The following is a 15,146-nucleotide window of genomic DNA, read 5'->3' on the forward strand; positions in this document are numbered from 1 at the left end:
TTATTTCATACATATTTGTACATTTATTTTATCCATACAGATTTAAATACTGTATATTAAACCAAAATACTATTCTGAGACTTTTTGGTAAAGTCCCAGTTTGGAAACTAGTTACGAAATACAAAGTCATAAATATGAAACATGGATTTAAAGTACATTTTTCTATTTTTTTTTTTTTTTTGACATGTTTCAAAATAATACTGGATTATTTTATTAATTTATTTAATTTATCTATTACATTTATTTTTCTTTTTTTTTTATTTCTTTGTCTTTTTTTTTATTTGTTTGATTTATTTACAATTGTGAACAGAAATAAAGAGACCAAGATAATATAGACTTGTTTATCATAAGCAAGTTTAATATTTGGCTTCCATTATGAACTATTTCAATATTGATTAATTAATTATTGGTTGTGAAAATATTAAAATAACTATTGTAATCTTCATCAACACATTGAATAAAAAATTACTTAATACAAATCCTATGTAACGATATACCGTAGATGGCTATTGTGGTGACGTTGACGTAACATTTTTCGTGTTGTTTTTTTTTTTTACCTTTTCAAACCATGACAGACCCACACACATTCACATTAATGCAAAAAACAAACACAACACCAAATAACCAATAAAGAACATCAAGTGATAATCAAACACCCTCTTAAGTTTTGTAACATGTGAAAGTCACCTCCATGGACTTTTGGTTTCACAATTAGTAACTTTTGAAAACGATTAGCATACCAAAGCTGCATAGTTTTGCACAATCACAGCAACGTATCTTAAGTTTTGCAAGAAATATTACACAGATTTTCCATCTCGAATTTCCCCAAGTTCCATTTCAGGTGATTCTTTTCTGTATATATTCATTTTTGTTGGTTTTTGATGTACAAAATGTCCCAAAATCATGCCAAAAATGCTTTATACTCAGTGGAAGATATTGTAACCATGACGCGGCATTTTTAACCTGTATAAAGTGTTTTCTGTTCATTTCTGCTACAGTCGTGTGTTAGTATTGCAGTGGCAGCAGAAGTTTCACTGATAGAATTACGTTCCAAACATTGAAAACCTGCAGTCACGTGACAAAGTCATACTCGGTGACTGACTTTTTCCTGGACTCAGTCAGGCCTCCAAGAACTCTCCACCATCAGTACACATCATCATCATCATCATCACTTGCCTATCCCATGTGTGTTTCTTCACGTTAGTGTGCGCATTCTCACTCAGTGCGACAACGGTGTGTCTCTGCGTAAAATCACATGGTTCGGCTTTCCCCCCCGCGTGCTTGCTGCTTGGCCTATTTCCATGGTAACGAGCCCAAGATGTGGGGACACGGGGCCGGGCGTATATAACGCATGCGTATAAGCACACACACTCAACACTGCGTGTGTGTGCGTGCGTGCGTGTGTGTCTGCAGGGTGCAGTCACAGCGAGTATGTGTCATCATCGCACACTCTACACAAGCTCAGCGGGAGACCCACATACACACTCGCTGAGAAACACACGCACATGCACACTGTATTCTGGGATAGAAAGTCAGGATGCTGCACTGTAGTAGGAGGAAATATCCACCCATAAAGCCTTGTTTAAGAGTGGAATAATTTATTTCACCTTTGCATCAGGGTGGGATCAATTATAATTGTAATTTATAATGAATTACAATTATAGCATTATTAAAATTGTAATAGTATTTTTTTTAATATGCTGTTGTAATTGTAATTGAATTAAGATCATTTACTTTGCAATTATTTTCATGAAAATTTGATTAAAATTGACAATTATAATTTAACGCAAACCTGGGGAACCAAGTTACAGTTCGATGTACAGTTCTACTCATCTGTAGTTAACAATTATTAAAATATGTTCCTTATCAAGACACCCACACCAAAAATATTAAAACCTAAATTTTCATTGATTAGGAAGCCCAAACAAGGTAACCAAGAGAAAGAAAAGAGAAATTAGATGATAGATATTTGTTTTTGTTTTTTACAGCTGATTTAGGACCTGTTATCATAAGAGATGCTAACAGAAAGCTAACACAATAGGAAGCTTAGCTTTTATTAGGTTATTTATTTCAGACTCAGTAATTGTGATTAATTGCAATTGAACTTTAGTAACTGAGAACGTACCTGTAATTGACTTTCTGAAGATAAAAAATAATTTAATTTTTAATTGTAATTGGAAAAAATGCTGGTCACTGTAATTGTAATTGAATTGTAACTGAACACGGGTAATTGAAAAGGTAATTGAAACTGAAAAATATAATTGATTACAGCCCTGCTTTGCACCGATGCGTTTCCCTTTCCATATCTGTGGTGATCTCTCATTATCATCCCCTCCCTCGTTTCTGCTCCATAACCCATTGTACTTTGCGGTCGCCATGGTGACGGCCCACGCTGCTCACCTGCTCGCTGCAGCATTCCTGCACCCGGTGGCCTCTGGCCAATGGGTGGGGGTGGTGGCTGTGGCAGTAACGCAGCCTGGCAGTGAGGCCAGGGCTCTTTGCCAAAGAGGGGGGGAAGCTATAAGGGACGGTGAGGAGGGAGGGGCATTGGGGGGGGGAGTGCACTGCGGATCTGTGAGCTACTGCTTTGTTATGCAACTTCAAACACACATCGAAGGGTGACAAACATCACATGCTGCCTTCAGTAAACAATATGAAACTGTACAGAGATTCAACATGAGGTCCAGTTCATGTCCCAAAGTAGAGATTATGAAATGACATAATAACCAATGTGTCCGTGCACTTCCTGTCCCCATGCAAGACCTTGTTGTTGTTGATGTTGTTGTTGTCTTATGATGGTTATAGCTATAGATTTGAGGTCACTCAAAAAAGTCAAAGGGTCTAAAGCAGTGATTCTCAACTGGTGGGTCGGACCCAAAAGAGGGTCAGGGACCCCTTTCTAGTGGGTCGCAGGCCTTTTACTGAAGAATAAAAGAGCAAAAAAATTACCGTCTTTTAATCTGGAAGGGCTCAGAAAGCCGCCTATTGACATATAGTAGACAGGATATAGTCATTGAGTTTGTAGTGAATATTACGGAGTAGGGGTGTTCCATCTAAGGAACCTCATGATTCGATTCGATTACGATTCAGGGTGCTACAATTCGATTAATCAACGATTATTACAATATTTACTATTATCACGATTTTCAATGCATCCACCCCAGTAACTGTAGCTAAAGAGTTTGCTGCTGTTATCGCCTCCCCTTACCTGGTCCGTTCCATCAGGTGTCCGGGCGGCATGCACAACTTTAATTTTTGTTCCACGAGCAGCGGTAGTGTTCCTGTCATTTAGTTATTATGAAAAGCAATCAATTTTTTAACATTTCTGAATCATTATCGAATCGGCACATATTGGATTGCGATTATTGAATAATCGATGTATTGGCAGACTTCTAGTACGGAGTGTCATTTTTGAGCACAGCCATAGTGCAGGCCTCATATTAGGGCTGGGAATCTTTAGTTACCTCACCATTTGATGCATTTTTTCCCTTATAAATCTCAATAATTTTAACTCAATAAAGTCTGACCAGAAAGACAATTCTGGGTTAAATTTGCTGATTCAAAATGCTGCACAGGCACATTTATTAACAAACAGCAGCACAAAATGTTCCACTTTAGTTTGTTTCTAATGTAAGGGACAGCACGTGTGAGTGAGTTCTGTAGTGTGGATTGTTTAGGGGAAGATCTGGGTTAGGATGCACTCAGCAATCCATCTGAGTAAGCTTTTATGCTGTTCTGAGAAGTCGCGGAAGCAGCGACTCCTAAACAAGTATTCTAAAAACAAAATAAGATACAAAAAATACATATTATAATATTGTACATTTCTATATTGCCAAAAAAGGAAACTTGATATATCTTGATTCTTGATATATTGCCCATCCCCACAGAGTAATGATCATCAAATGTTTTGTTGTTGGTGTTCTCCTGGAAAACTTAATGTTTTAAACTCTGTAAAAGCAGAGCTGAACACCAATTTCATCAGATGCCTTTACACTTGTGTGGTGAGATGTAAAATGTGTTATACGTTCTGTTTCCTAACATCCTGGTGTTTTTGTCCTGCAGGCAAATAGGAAGACGGGAATAAAAGCATTGAAGGAAGTCCCCGCATGTGAGCAGCCGTGGAAACTAATCCACTTTTATCTGACGGAATCTGCCAAAGGACGCTTTGGAAACGTTCTCATGTCTCCAAACACAAACCGCTAAATCCCAGGACCTAAAAGCAGTCCCACACAAAGCCAAGTGAAAGATTTTAAAGTAAAAAAGAAAAACCACGCCTGGCGACGAGGGTTGTATGGGTGCCAAATCTCAGCCCAAGACACACCACAGCTCCTCAGTCTGCTTCCACCGCCTCCTTCCTCTTCCCTCTTCCTCCTCTTCCTCTTCTCCTTTCCTCTCATTCCCACTCGTCTTCTCTCATGGGAGTGACATAGAGGCCGTCCCTTGGTCTGCCGCCCCGCCCCTTCTCCGCCTTGCCCCGGACAACACGGGGGCGTCCAGGTAGTGATGTCGTGGAAGAGGAACTACTTTGCATCGGGCGGCGGAGCGGCAGGCGGGGTGCAGGGGCTGGTGACCCCGAGAACCATGAACTCCATCGCACCCAGCAAAGGCCTTAGCAACGAGCCGGGACAGAACAGCTGCTTCCTTAACAGCGCCCTGCAGGTCAGTCATGGGAACACACACACACACACACACATAAACATGGGAACATAAACCTTTTGTCATAAATTGCTTGAAAGTATCTGAATTTGTTTAAACTGTGGAAAAAAGGTCAAATAATCATTAAAGCAGTGTTTTTTAGGTTTTCCACCGATCTGATTGGCTACTGTATATTGGATCGACCGATATTTTGCATTTTATGCAATTAATGTGATTGGCTGTAATGTCTTAATTTGCCGATCCGATCAATGACGTCATTGTCGTGATGAAACTTTATGTAGATGTTATTATTTACACCAAAGAGTTATTTGCTTTACATGACACAGCTTTATTTTACTCACATTTGTGCACAAAGGTGAAAACCTATGAGTGAACGGCAAAAATGTTGATCGGTTGGAGCGAAGCGGCTGAGGCTGAGCACCGGGCTTCTTCCCCAGTCCACTGGCTCTGAAAGCGGGGACAGCGTCTGCTGTTAGCGCCTGTGTGTGTTTGTATGTGTGTGCGCGTTTGTTTTGTTTATCCAGCCCGAGCATGTTAAAAGGGAGAGTTCTAAAGCAGAGCGAGGCCTCCCTTCTGTCCATTTCAGGGCGGTGGGTGGACACAGAAGCGCACGTGTGTATATATAGTTGTGTATATTGTGCTTATAATCCATTCAGCCAGCCTGGTGACAAGTGTGAAGCTTAGGTATAATGGTGGTAGCCGTCACTAGAGGGAAGGAGTGAGTGGTAATGCCTAAAACTGGTATTTGGGATCGGCGTGTCTAACGTTAAGCCCAGTATGAGTTTATCCCACAGCCCAAGACATGTCCAAGTCTATGACCAATGTTTGTGCAAGATCTGCTTCTGCGAATCCAGGCTCCACCCCGGGCCCGAAGAGGCCGCAAGGCCAGCAGAAAGAGCGGGGGCCAAGGAGCCCCAGGCCACACGCCCAAGGCCGAACACCCCCCCAGACACCCCACTGGCTGAGGGCCCGGTGCACCCTGCCACCGACCCCAACCCCCAATCCCCCCCCCCTGTACTTTGGAGAAAACCACTTTTAGCAAAACTATTAAAAATTAATGAAACTTTTCAGCCACACACAAATCAAAGTTAAATAATATATTTTGTACAATAATTTTACTCAAGATATTATCCCTTAGTGATATTAAGTATACATGTCATTTTGTGCATTACCGTAGTTCAAAAGTGGTCAACTGGTGTCCCTTTAACTTTGTGTGGCCCCCAAAGAAAATGCACCACAAAAATATTACAAATGAATACATGAGATGACAAAAGATATACGAAATGCTACAAAAACTTACAAAATAACAAATAAAACACTATAACTCCAAAAATGTAAACATTTGAAAAAAATGGAGTCATAAAAAACACAAAATGACTAGACAAATACACATGACAACAAAAATGCACAAAATTACTTTTAGCACACAAGACAAACAAAATAAACGGGAAAACAATAGTGAGGATGCTTAATGTCCTAACGTCTCATTTCCTGTATTATTGCTCAGATTGGTCTTTCTTCTGAATTCTTACACAAATGTTGATAATGCTGCCCATTCTCTGCCGTTTTTGCTTTATTTTAAGACGTTAGAGAATCTACAATTCTCTCAATTTTTTCCAGTTTGGGTGTAAACATATTTAAAAACAAATATGGAGTGTCCATTATTCTCCCTCACCTAACAAAGATAAATGCACTATTTCAAGCAGCTGCTATCTTTACCATGGTGGTAATTTGCCCACGTTTCGTATGTGGAAACATTGCAATCGTTCATAACTCCTGCAGTTTTTGGATTACAGTACAGCTGCTACAGTTTTTTTTCCAATTTCCAAGCTTAAATTGTTCTCACATATCCGTCCCCACAAAATCAACACCCGCCTCCCTTTTGCACACTGCAGTAAATTGCTTTTTAAAAAACGTGACAAGGCTGGGATTAGTGCCATATTAAGGGGAGTTTGCATGTTTTGGTGGCTTTTGGCAAGCGTTGTCTGGCTTTAGTGTGGGACGTCCACTCCAGTGTGTGTTTGGAGATGCTCATGCTACGCTGCGACTGCTGCATCTCAAAGACTCTCTTCACTCCTCAAAAGACTTCCAGCTGGCACAAGCGTACCTGACACACACACACACACACTGGCGTGAAAAGAAAGAGAGGGAGAGGGTGTGAGGAAAAGGGGGGAGAGAGGAGTGAGGCTGGAGTAAGCATCGGAGCGGTGCCTGGGCGATGGGACAGAGGTTTTTTGGAGAGTCGCAGAGAGCGAAGGGAAAAGTGGATGAAGGAGGCGAAGAGAAGAAGAAAGAGGGATGAGGAGTATACAGTATGAAATAAGCAAGAAGAGTGAAGGAGATCCTGCTGGAGGGAAGAGCAGAGAGTCGGGGAAGGTAAGGACGATGATGGAGGGATGGATGAGAAAAGAACAGGGAGAGACAGAAGGGAAGGACACAAACTTCAAACTTTTGTTGGATAACTTGTGCGCAGAGCTACAGCAGTGTGAGAATTGGATGAATCAAGGACACAGATGTTTTATGTTAACAGGACAATGACAGGAGAGTGTCAACCCTTCATTTTCTGCCTCTTTGCACAAATATTCTAATAAACCCAGTGTGTATAGGATGAAACTACAAATACTAAGTTAAAGATCAAAGATCAACTGTGTGCTTATTTTCCCTTTTGTTGTGTCCAGGCTGTTAGAAACAGCTGTAATGCAGCTCTGTTTGCAGTGCAACGTTGCACTGCTCATGCACTGATAGCGCAGCACTCCTCTGCCCCTGAGGGCCCCTTTGGCAAGAAATGTTTAACCCCCCGCTGCTGCAGTCAACCTGCCGTGTGCAGCATCAGCTTTTCTCCTAAACTCAATGCTGAAAACGAGTGCTGTTAGGGTTTTTTTGGCCAAAGAAGTTTATTTATTTATTTATGAACATTTGATTGGAGGATCAACCTCATGAGATGAATCATCTCATTTTCAAGGGGGATCATGTCCAAAGAAAATTTAAGGTTTAAATCAAGGCTGTTCAAAGATTGCATCTACTGTATAGTGTTATTTGCAATCAGGATGCTAATCTGGTTCAATTGCAGTGTATGTATCTTAAAACTCCTTTTGTTCTTTTTAAAATCAGTTGAGATGCTGGATTAAGGATAGAAGAGGGGAAACTGAAGGATTTCAGCTCTTAATCACCCCAGTTTTTGAAGAAAAAAAAATGTAAAAAAACAAGCTGTGGAAAAATGTAGTGTAGCATTACCAAGGCTTAGATCTGCTCACATATATATGTATCATTTCAAATTCTGACTTTTGTTTTAATGGATGTTTGGTTTCAGATTTCCACATTGTATTTTCACACCAGACTTTTCCGAGAGGGAAAATTTAAAAACACCTGCTGACATTGTCCTAAAATGTATCAACTAATTTTGTTTGGTCTGGATTGGATTGTAATGTACAGAATTGGAGTGTCCTGATTTAAGTTTTTCACTTCCGATGCAATACCAATATTGCAACCTTGGCCGATACCGATATTCACCTGATTCGATATCAACGTGAAAATATATATATTTTTATCACTTATTTTTTTAGTCTGGAATGTTAGAAAAGGCTTGATTAAGTGATGTTACTCATAGAACAATAAAGAAAAACTGACCTATTTATTATTAACCAATAAGCTACAAATAGAGGTGGGCGGTTTTATCGGCCCTCCAATATCATCGGTGGATATTAGCCATAAAACGTGATATTGGTTTACATCGAAATCGTTTTTTTCACAGATATTGAAAAATCAATGAATGTTCTTGTTTAAGAACACATATTAAGGGCCCGGGGCAGCGCCTGGGTTCGCAGAAGCAGATCTTGCAAAAACTTTGGTCATGGACGCACTGGCATGTCTTGGGCTGTGGGATAAACTCGTACTGGGCTTAACCTTAGACACGCTGATCCCAAATACCAGTTTCAGGTATAACCACTCACTCCTTCCCTCTAGTCACGGCCAACACCAATATACTTGAGCTCCACACATGTCACCAGACATGGATTTCACAACACAATAAGCACAATATACACAACTATATCATCACATTTCACTCTCACTTTAAAGCACTCTCACCTAGGTGTAACACTGCCCTCTCTTTTTATATCCTCCCTATAATAAAGTTCTTCTTACCCTTCCTTAGGAATGGCTGGTGATGGTCACAATTATGCAATAAAATAAATTCATTTATTTAATTCCAATAACAAAACATACATTGCTGTCTATAAAAGATTGTACTTCTTGCAGCGCAAAAAATAAATAAAATAATATATACATATTAAGAAAGAATGTGTCACTTTCTTCATAACTAAAGCTCAATAAGTGTTTTTATTTTGCACAGGTTATGTTTATTTGTGGAATACCTCCATTAAAAGTAGCCTTTACCTGTTGTTTCCATGGAGAATTATATAATGTGACCTAATATTAGGTTGAGGGAGAAGGGGCTCTGTGTATATATCTGGTTATCGCTAAAAATATCAGAATTCAAACATTCAGTGGTTGACAGTATTGACAAAAAGCTAATATTGAACATCTCTAGTTACATACATTTTAAAATAATAATAAATAAAAAAAAAAAAAAAAAAAAAAAAAATTATTAAAAAAACCTTCAATGCAGTGGAATATTTTGTACAGATGATGTTTGTTTGTGGAATTACCCAGAAAACAATGATCAGGAATAGAGAAAAACTGACCCATTATTTGAAGTAGTGGACCAGAGTCTGGAATGGACTTCTTGTATTGCAGGCCGATATAATCAATACTCTGTATTTGCAGATATCCGACATGATTATCGAATCGGGGCACCACTACTTAGGGCTGGGCGATATGGACCAAAACTCATATCTCAATATTTTTTCTCAAAATAATTTTAAATCAAATAAAGTCTGACCAGAAAGACAATTCTGGGTTAAATTTGCTGATACAAAATGCCACACAGGCACATTTATTAACAAACAGCTGTACAATATGTGTCACTTTTCGCTTTTTCTCCTGTAAGGGACAGCACGTGTGAGTGAGTTCTGTAGTGTGGCTTGTTTAGTGGTAGATCTGGGTTAGGACCATGGGCGACCGTGGCTCAGGTGGTAGTGGGTCGTCTTCTGATCGAGAGGTTGATGGTTCGATCCCAGTACCTGACTATGTGTCGAAGTGTAGGTCATAAACCCCTCCTCATCAATGATAATGGGTTGGATGTGGGTCAAACTTTAATGTTAAAATATTGATTGCATAAATTATTTTTCAAACCTCAACTCTGCTGTCATCATTAGTTATTATCACTCTACATTGTGTTCAAGTGCTCATTTTTCTGTGAAGTTTGTTTTGAATAAGTTATTTGAGGTTGAAAAACAGGATTTTACGTCGTATATGATGATGATTGACAGCCGCTGATCTTGCGTAGCTCTCTTTGTGAATAGCAGTTACGTCGTGAAGGAAAGCCGAGACACCGTTTAACTAGACATTTGAGTTGAAATATATTGTGGTTTTGTACTAACATCTACAATCTGAACAAACCGTTGAATATTCAAGATGTTTTGTTCTTGGCGTAGCTGGGCTTTCGTAAGTCATCAGGGCAGTACGCTTAATGGGCGGGGCGTGTTACCAGGGCTCCTCCCACCGGACCCTACTGCACAGACTCTGGCTCCAAATGACATCAAATTTGCAAGATGGAAGCGCCCCTAAGTGCTGTATTTTGGCTTCAAGAACATTGAGTTGGAGCAGCTACAGTACACGCCCACTGGTTAGGACACAATTAACAATCCATCTAACTGTGCTTTTCATGCTGTTTTAAGAAGTAGAGAAAGCAGTGACTCCTAAAATTAGTATTTTAATACAAAATAATATAGGATAGAGGCGATATTGTAATTTTCTATGTCACCAACATAGGAAGTTCGATATATCTTGAATCTCGATATATTGCCCAGCCCTACCCCTACTTGGGATTCTTGGATTCTTCCAATTATTCCTGAACCCTCTTCGTTTCTCAGAGGCAGAAGGTGTTAAACTCTGTTTCCACAGTGTCAGGGTCAGCAGCACTGAGACTTGAGATGGTGTCAGATTATGATGAAAAATCCAAGGTTTGCTCAGAGCGTCACACTGCCTTCACAAACGGGGAGGGGGGGTTAGGCTAATGAGCCTTGGCCACCCATGACCCAGTCCACCTCTTTTTATCCCAGCATCCCTTTTGATAGATACGGCCCATTGCGGAGCCCCATCACCTCACTGGCACTCAAAGCGTTATGAGAGCCCATCTTCTCCTGTTTCTAACTCATAAACTTTTAGGGCAAAATTACCAGGCTGCCTAAAATATCCCACTGACTAACAGGCTCCCACGATGGAGGGATGATCAGTGTTATTTACTTCACTGCTCTGTGGTCGTAATGTTATGGCCGAACTGTGTTTGTGGAGATAACTTTTTATTGCCGACTGTGTAGTATTTTGTCATAGGGATGCTCCAGCTGTCTGCTCATCGTCTATCAACGTCAGGGAGAGAACATTGGGATGAGTACGAGGAGAAGTGAAAAACAAACCATCGGAATGATGGAAGAAGAGATGGAGAAAGAGAGAGAGAGTGAGTGAGGAAAAAGACAAATGGATGAATGCCGGTAAAAGGAGACGGGGATGGAGGGAGAGTGCCCTCCTCGTGGCTGCTGCAGTGTCGTTGCAAAGAGCCGATTCATCACCACGGAATAAACCAGAGGGAGAGGAGGGTGTGTGCGTGTGTGTGTGAGCTCGCACTCCAGCGTCAGCATGCAGTCTGTCATCTGCTGCTTCCTCTGTTCTCCACCTATCACTCTGCCTTTAACACACACACACACACACACACACTAACGCTCGTCTATTCAACTACATTTTCAACTGGGCCACATTTTAAAACAAACCGCTAGAGCTGGGACGGAAATTTTTCACACACACTTGGACACAGTTTATATGCAAACGATGCATAAATGAACGAATGTTATTTTTTCTTTTGTTTTTTTTAATTCAGAAATCAACAACGGAAGCATACAATGTTAAAAAAAACTTCTACAAGAGACAAACTTGTGGACATTTATTTAAATCGGATGAAATTTTATTTAATGTGGATGATCTTAAAAAAAAAAAAAACCTTAAAAGCAATCCTAACAAGACGAACCGCATTTCTCAAAGAAAATGCAAGTGAGGATGCATTATCTGAACCCCTCGGAGTCAGTATTACCCCTCGGAGTCAGTATAATCCCTCGGAGTCAGTATAACCCCTCGGAGTCAGTATAACCCCTCGGAGTCAGTATATCATGACTAACAGCAGAAGGCGCTGTGTAAACGTCCTATGATGTCACTGTTCCAATATGTTTGAATGGAATTTTTAATTTTTTTTTATTTTGCCAATAATTCATTAACAGATCAGTTAAAACTGATTAAATTTGGAGGACAAGTTATCAGACAAAAATCTATTCTATAATAATACTAAAGTACATGGGAAACAAGGAATAACAGGAAGTAAACATGTTGGTTCCATTGGAAGTGATTTCAAATGATTTCTCTGACAATTAAAGCAAATTATTAAAGTTATTAAAAGGTGTAGTCGTTACTTTTTGAGACTGAAATCCAGTTAAGATCTTGAAAATAGCAAATAAACATGAGTGGTGTTACATATTCACCAGAGACAAATGCACTAAAGCATAAATCAGGAGGTTCCTCACTGCGTCCTGTTCATAGATCAACTGTAGTGCTCGTTTTTAAACACAAACCTTTATTAAATCATCCCCAATGTGTGTGACGTCCTTAGATCTCTGTACAGACTCCAGAGACATTGTTGTGTCAATGTTAACTTTCAGCACACCGAGGCAAAATACTGCTTCCTATTATGCTTTTGAGGGAAAAGGAGACTTTTACCTCTAGTTTCTAACTTTCTACTTTCTCTGAGCCTCGTGCAGGTACTTTATGCATCTTTCCTGCACTTTGTCTTGCTGCGACTCCCTTTAATTGCTGAAATTATACAGAATAGAAAGTGCTCTCAGTAGGAGCTGCTGGGAAAAAAAAAACAATTATCTGAAAATGGCTGAATGCCACGCTGAGCTGCCGACTTGGGTGTTGATTTTCTGCCTCAGTTTTACAAGAAATTAGTGTGTGTGTACTGTGTTAAGATTCCTGATGCAGGATTGTGTTTTTCTCTCCAGAAGTTGGTGATTTAAGTCAAAGCTCCCGACTTGGTCATTAATCACAATGGTAAACTGTTCCTCCATTAGGACCGCACCATTATGTCTCTCATTCAAGTCAATCACACCCAATCAAGGAGGATCAACACTGAAACGCCAGGATGTAGCAGAGGAAACTCACTGTTCCTCAACAAATCCATCCACTTTAAAGCTAATATACACTCACTAAGAGCTTCATTTGGTTAATCCCAGTTTAGGCTTCATTTTTCCCTTCTTTACTAAAGACATTCATAACACAAGTCAACAAGTGCTGGAAATGTTCATATGGACAGATTATATTTACTTTTTGTTTTTGTATTCTGTTGGTGATTGTAGTGTGCGATAGAGCAGTACTTTCTCAAATGGGGGTACACAATGGCACTACAGAGGAAAATTAACGAATAAAAGCATTAAAAATGTCATTTGTTTTTAGCTAAAAATGATAATCATACTAAATATTACCAACAACTCACAAAAACACAAAAAAAGAGAATAATTTACAGAATAACACAAAGAACAGACAAACGACAACAAAATGACACCAAAAACACACACACACTTACTATAACCAGCGACACACAAAACGACAACAAAGACACACTAAATGAAGAGAATAACACACAAGATCACTACAAAACATGCAAAAATAACAGAGAAACATACAAAAACGACATAAGAAACAACCAAACGACACCAAAAACGGAGAGAATAATTTAAATAACACACAAAAAACACACAAAATAAGAACTGAATAATAAAAAGACAGACTAACAAAACACACAAAATGACATAAAAAACACACAAAATGATGTTAGAAATGATCTTGATTAGAACATGAGCTGAAAATACAAAGGTAAGGGGAGATGACTTGAAATTATAAAAACTATAGAAATAAATCAATTTAGGAAGCACTAAATACAGTTTCATTTCACTTATTTACAAAATGAGATTCTTGTAGTCGGACAAATGGGGTACTTTGATTCAGAAATGAGAGAAATGGGGTGCTTCAGCCCAAAAAAATCCAGTTCAGCCCACTAATGTGTAATATTCCTATAGATGTGTTTGTGGTTTTGTGCCTCAATTTAATGATAAACCATACATTTTACATAAATTACATCTTTAGATTTAGAGATGTTTCTGAAAAAATGTTACCAATGTGTCAAATCAATCTATTAAGTGTTTTTAGATGGTCATTTTTGTTGGTTTGTAAATAATATTTAATGTTTTTAGTAATATTACTATAAGTAGTGTAGTATTATCACTACTACTGTTGCACTGCTAGTATAATATTGGGTAATGGGTATTTTTTGGCCACTGAACTATCAGAAAAGTTGAGGAATTGAACCCAGACTCTCCAGCCTCTGTTTTCTCTCCTGATCATAAACTATTTGTATCTTTCTTCACAAATGCTGTGGCTGAGGCAGTGTTCGTGAGTAGCAGTGAGATTCTATTTCTGTCCTCGGTGTACCTGCAAATTTAACCTGTCGGATAACACATTGTGTTACTATGGCAACCCTCTAACGTCATACCACCAATCTAATCTATTAGGAGTGTTTATTGGTATTTCATATGCTGGAGAATAAAAGAATGAAAATCCTCTTTGGTTTACTGTCTATTTTTCATTTTAGTTATTAAAGTATATTTTAATCGAAACATTATTTGATAAAGTTACTACATTGCTGTTGCACAGTAAGAGCAACAGGGGGAAACTAGAACCAATTTTTGTAATTTTCTTCTTTTTTTTTCCTGCAGGTTTTGTGGCATCTCGACATCTTCCGCAGAAGCTTTCGACAGCTGACCACTCACAAGTGCATGGAGGACTCGTGCATCTTCTGCGCTCTGAAGGTAAAAAAAAATGCTAATGGGCTGTGGTTTGATGGACTGGAAGAACCTTAAGTAAAGTGGTTAGATGTGCAGTAAATATCATCCCACAGATAATGAATACCAGTAATCTGTATATGAAAGTCTTTCACTGTGTTTTTGCCATCCGGAGTTATTACACTTTAATGTTTCTTTTGTTTTTTAAATCCTTATTGCACAAAATACATATTTAGTAGGGGTGTAACGATTTGTTTTAGCACTAATTGGATTAAAATCATCATTCGTTGTTGGTGATTCGATTCATGGATGATATTGGTTAATTTAAAACGATTCAGTAACTTGAAATTGATTCAGTAACTTTTTAGCCAAAATAATAATTCACAGGTGTAACTGTGAAATAAATACCTGAATAGTGCACAGTACAGGGTTTCATACAGGTTTCATAGATTCCTAATGTTTCTTGTAAGGGAATTGTTTATAAATTAA

The 15,146-nt window shown here is 38.9% G+C and overlaps 1 protein-coding gene across 2 annotated transcripts in view; it reads left to right on the forward strand.

Moving 5' to 3' along the window:
- Positions 1-15,146, forward strand: part of LOC114481543 (inactive ubiquitin carboxyl-terminal hydrolase 54-like) — a 66,088-nt gene that overhangs the window by 8,263 nt on the left and 42,679 nt on the right. For both annotated transcript variants that reach the window (XR_003676250.1, XM_028476468.1), the window contains exons 2-3: positions 4,063-4,659; positions 14,592-14,684. Coding sequence is in view for 1 of the 2 variants with exons in the window: in XM_028476468.1 (XP_028332269.1) it covers positions 4,504-4,659; positions 14,592-14,684 (249 nt within the window). In the remaining variant the exon portion in view is untranslated. The remainder of the gene's footprint in view (positions 1-4,062; positions 4,660-14,591; positions 14,685-15,146) is intronic.

Source organism: Gouania willdenowi, chromosome 19 (assembly GCF_900634775.1).
Source record: "Gouania willdenowi chromosome 19, fGouWil2.1, whole genome shotgun sequence".
Classification (NCBI taxonomy): domain Eukaryota; kingdom Metazoa; phylum Chordata; class Actinopteri; order Blenniiformes; family Gobiesocidae; genus Gouania; species Gouania willdenowi.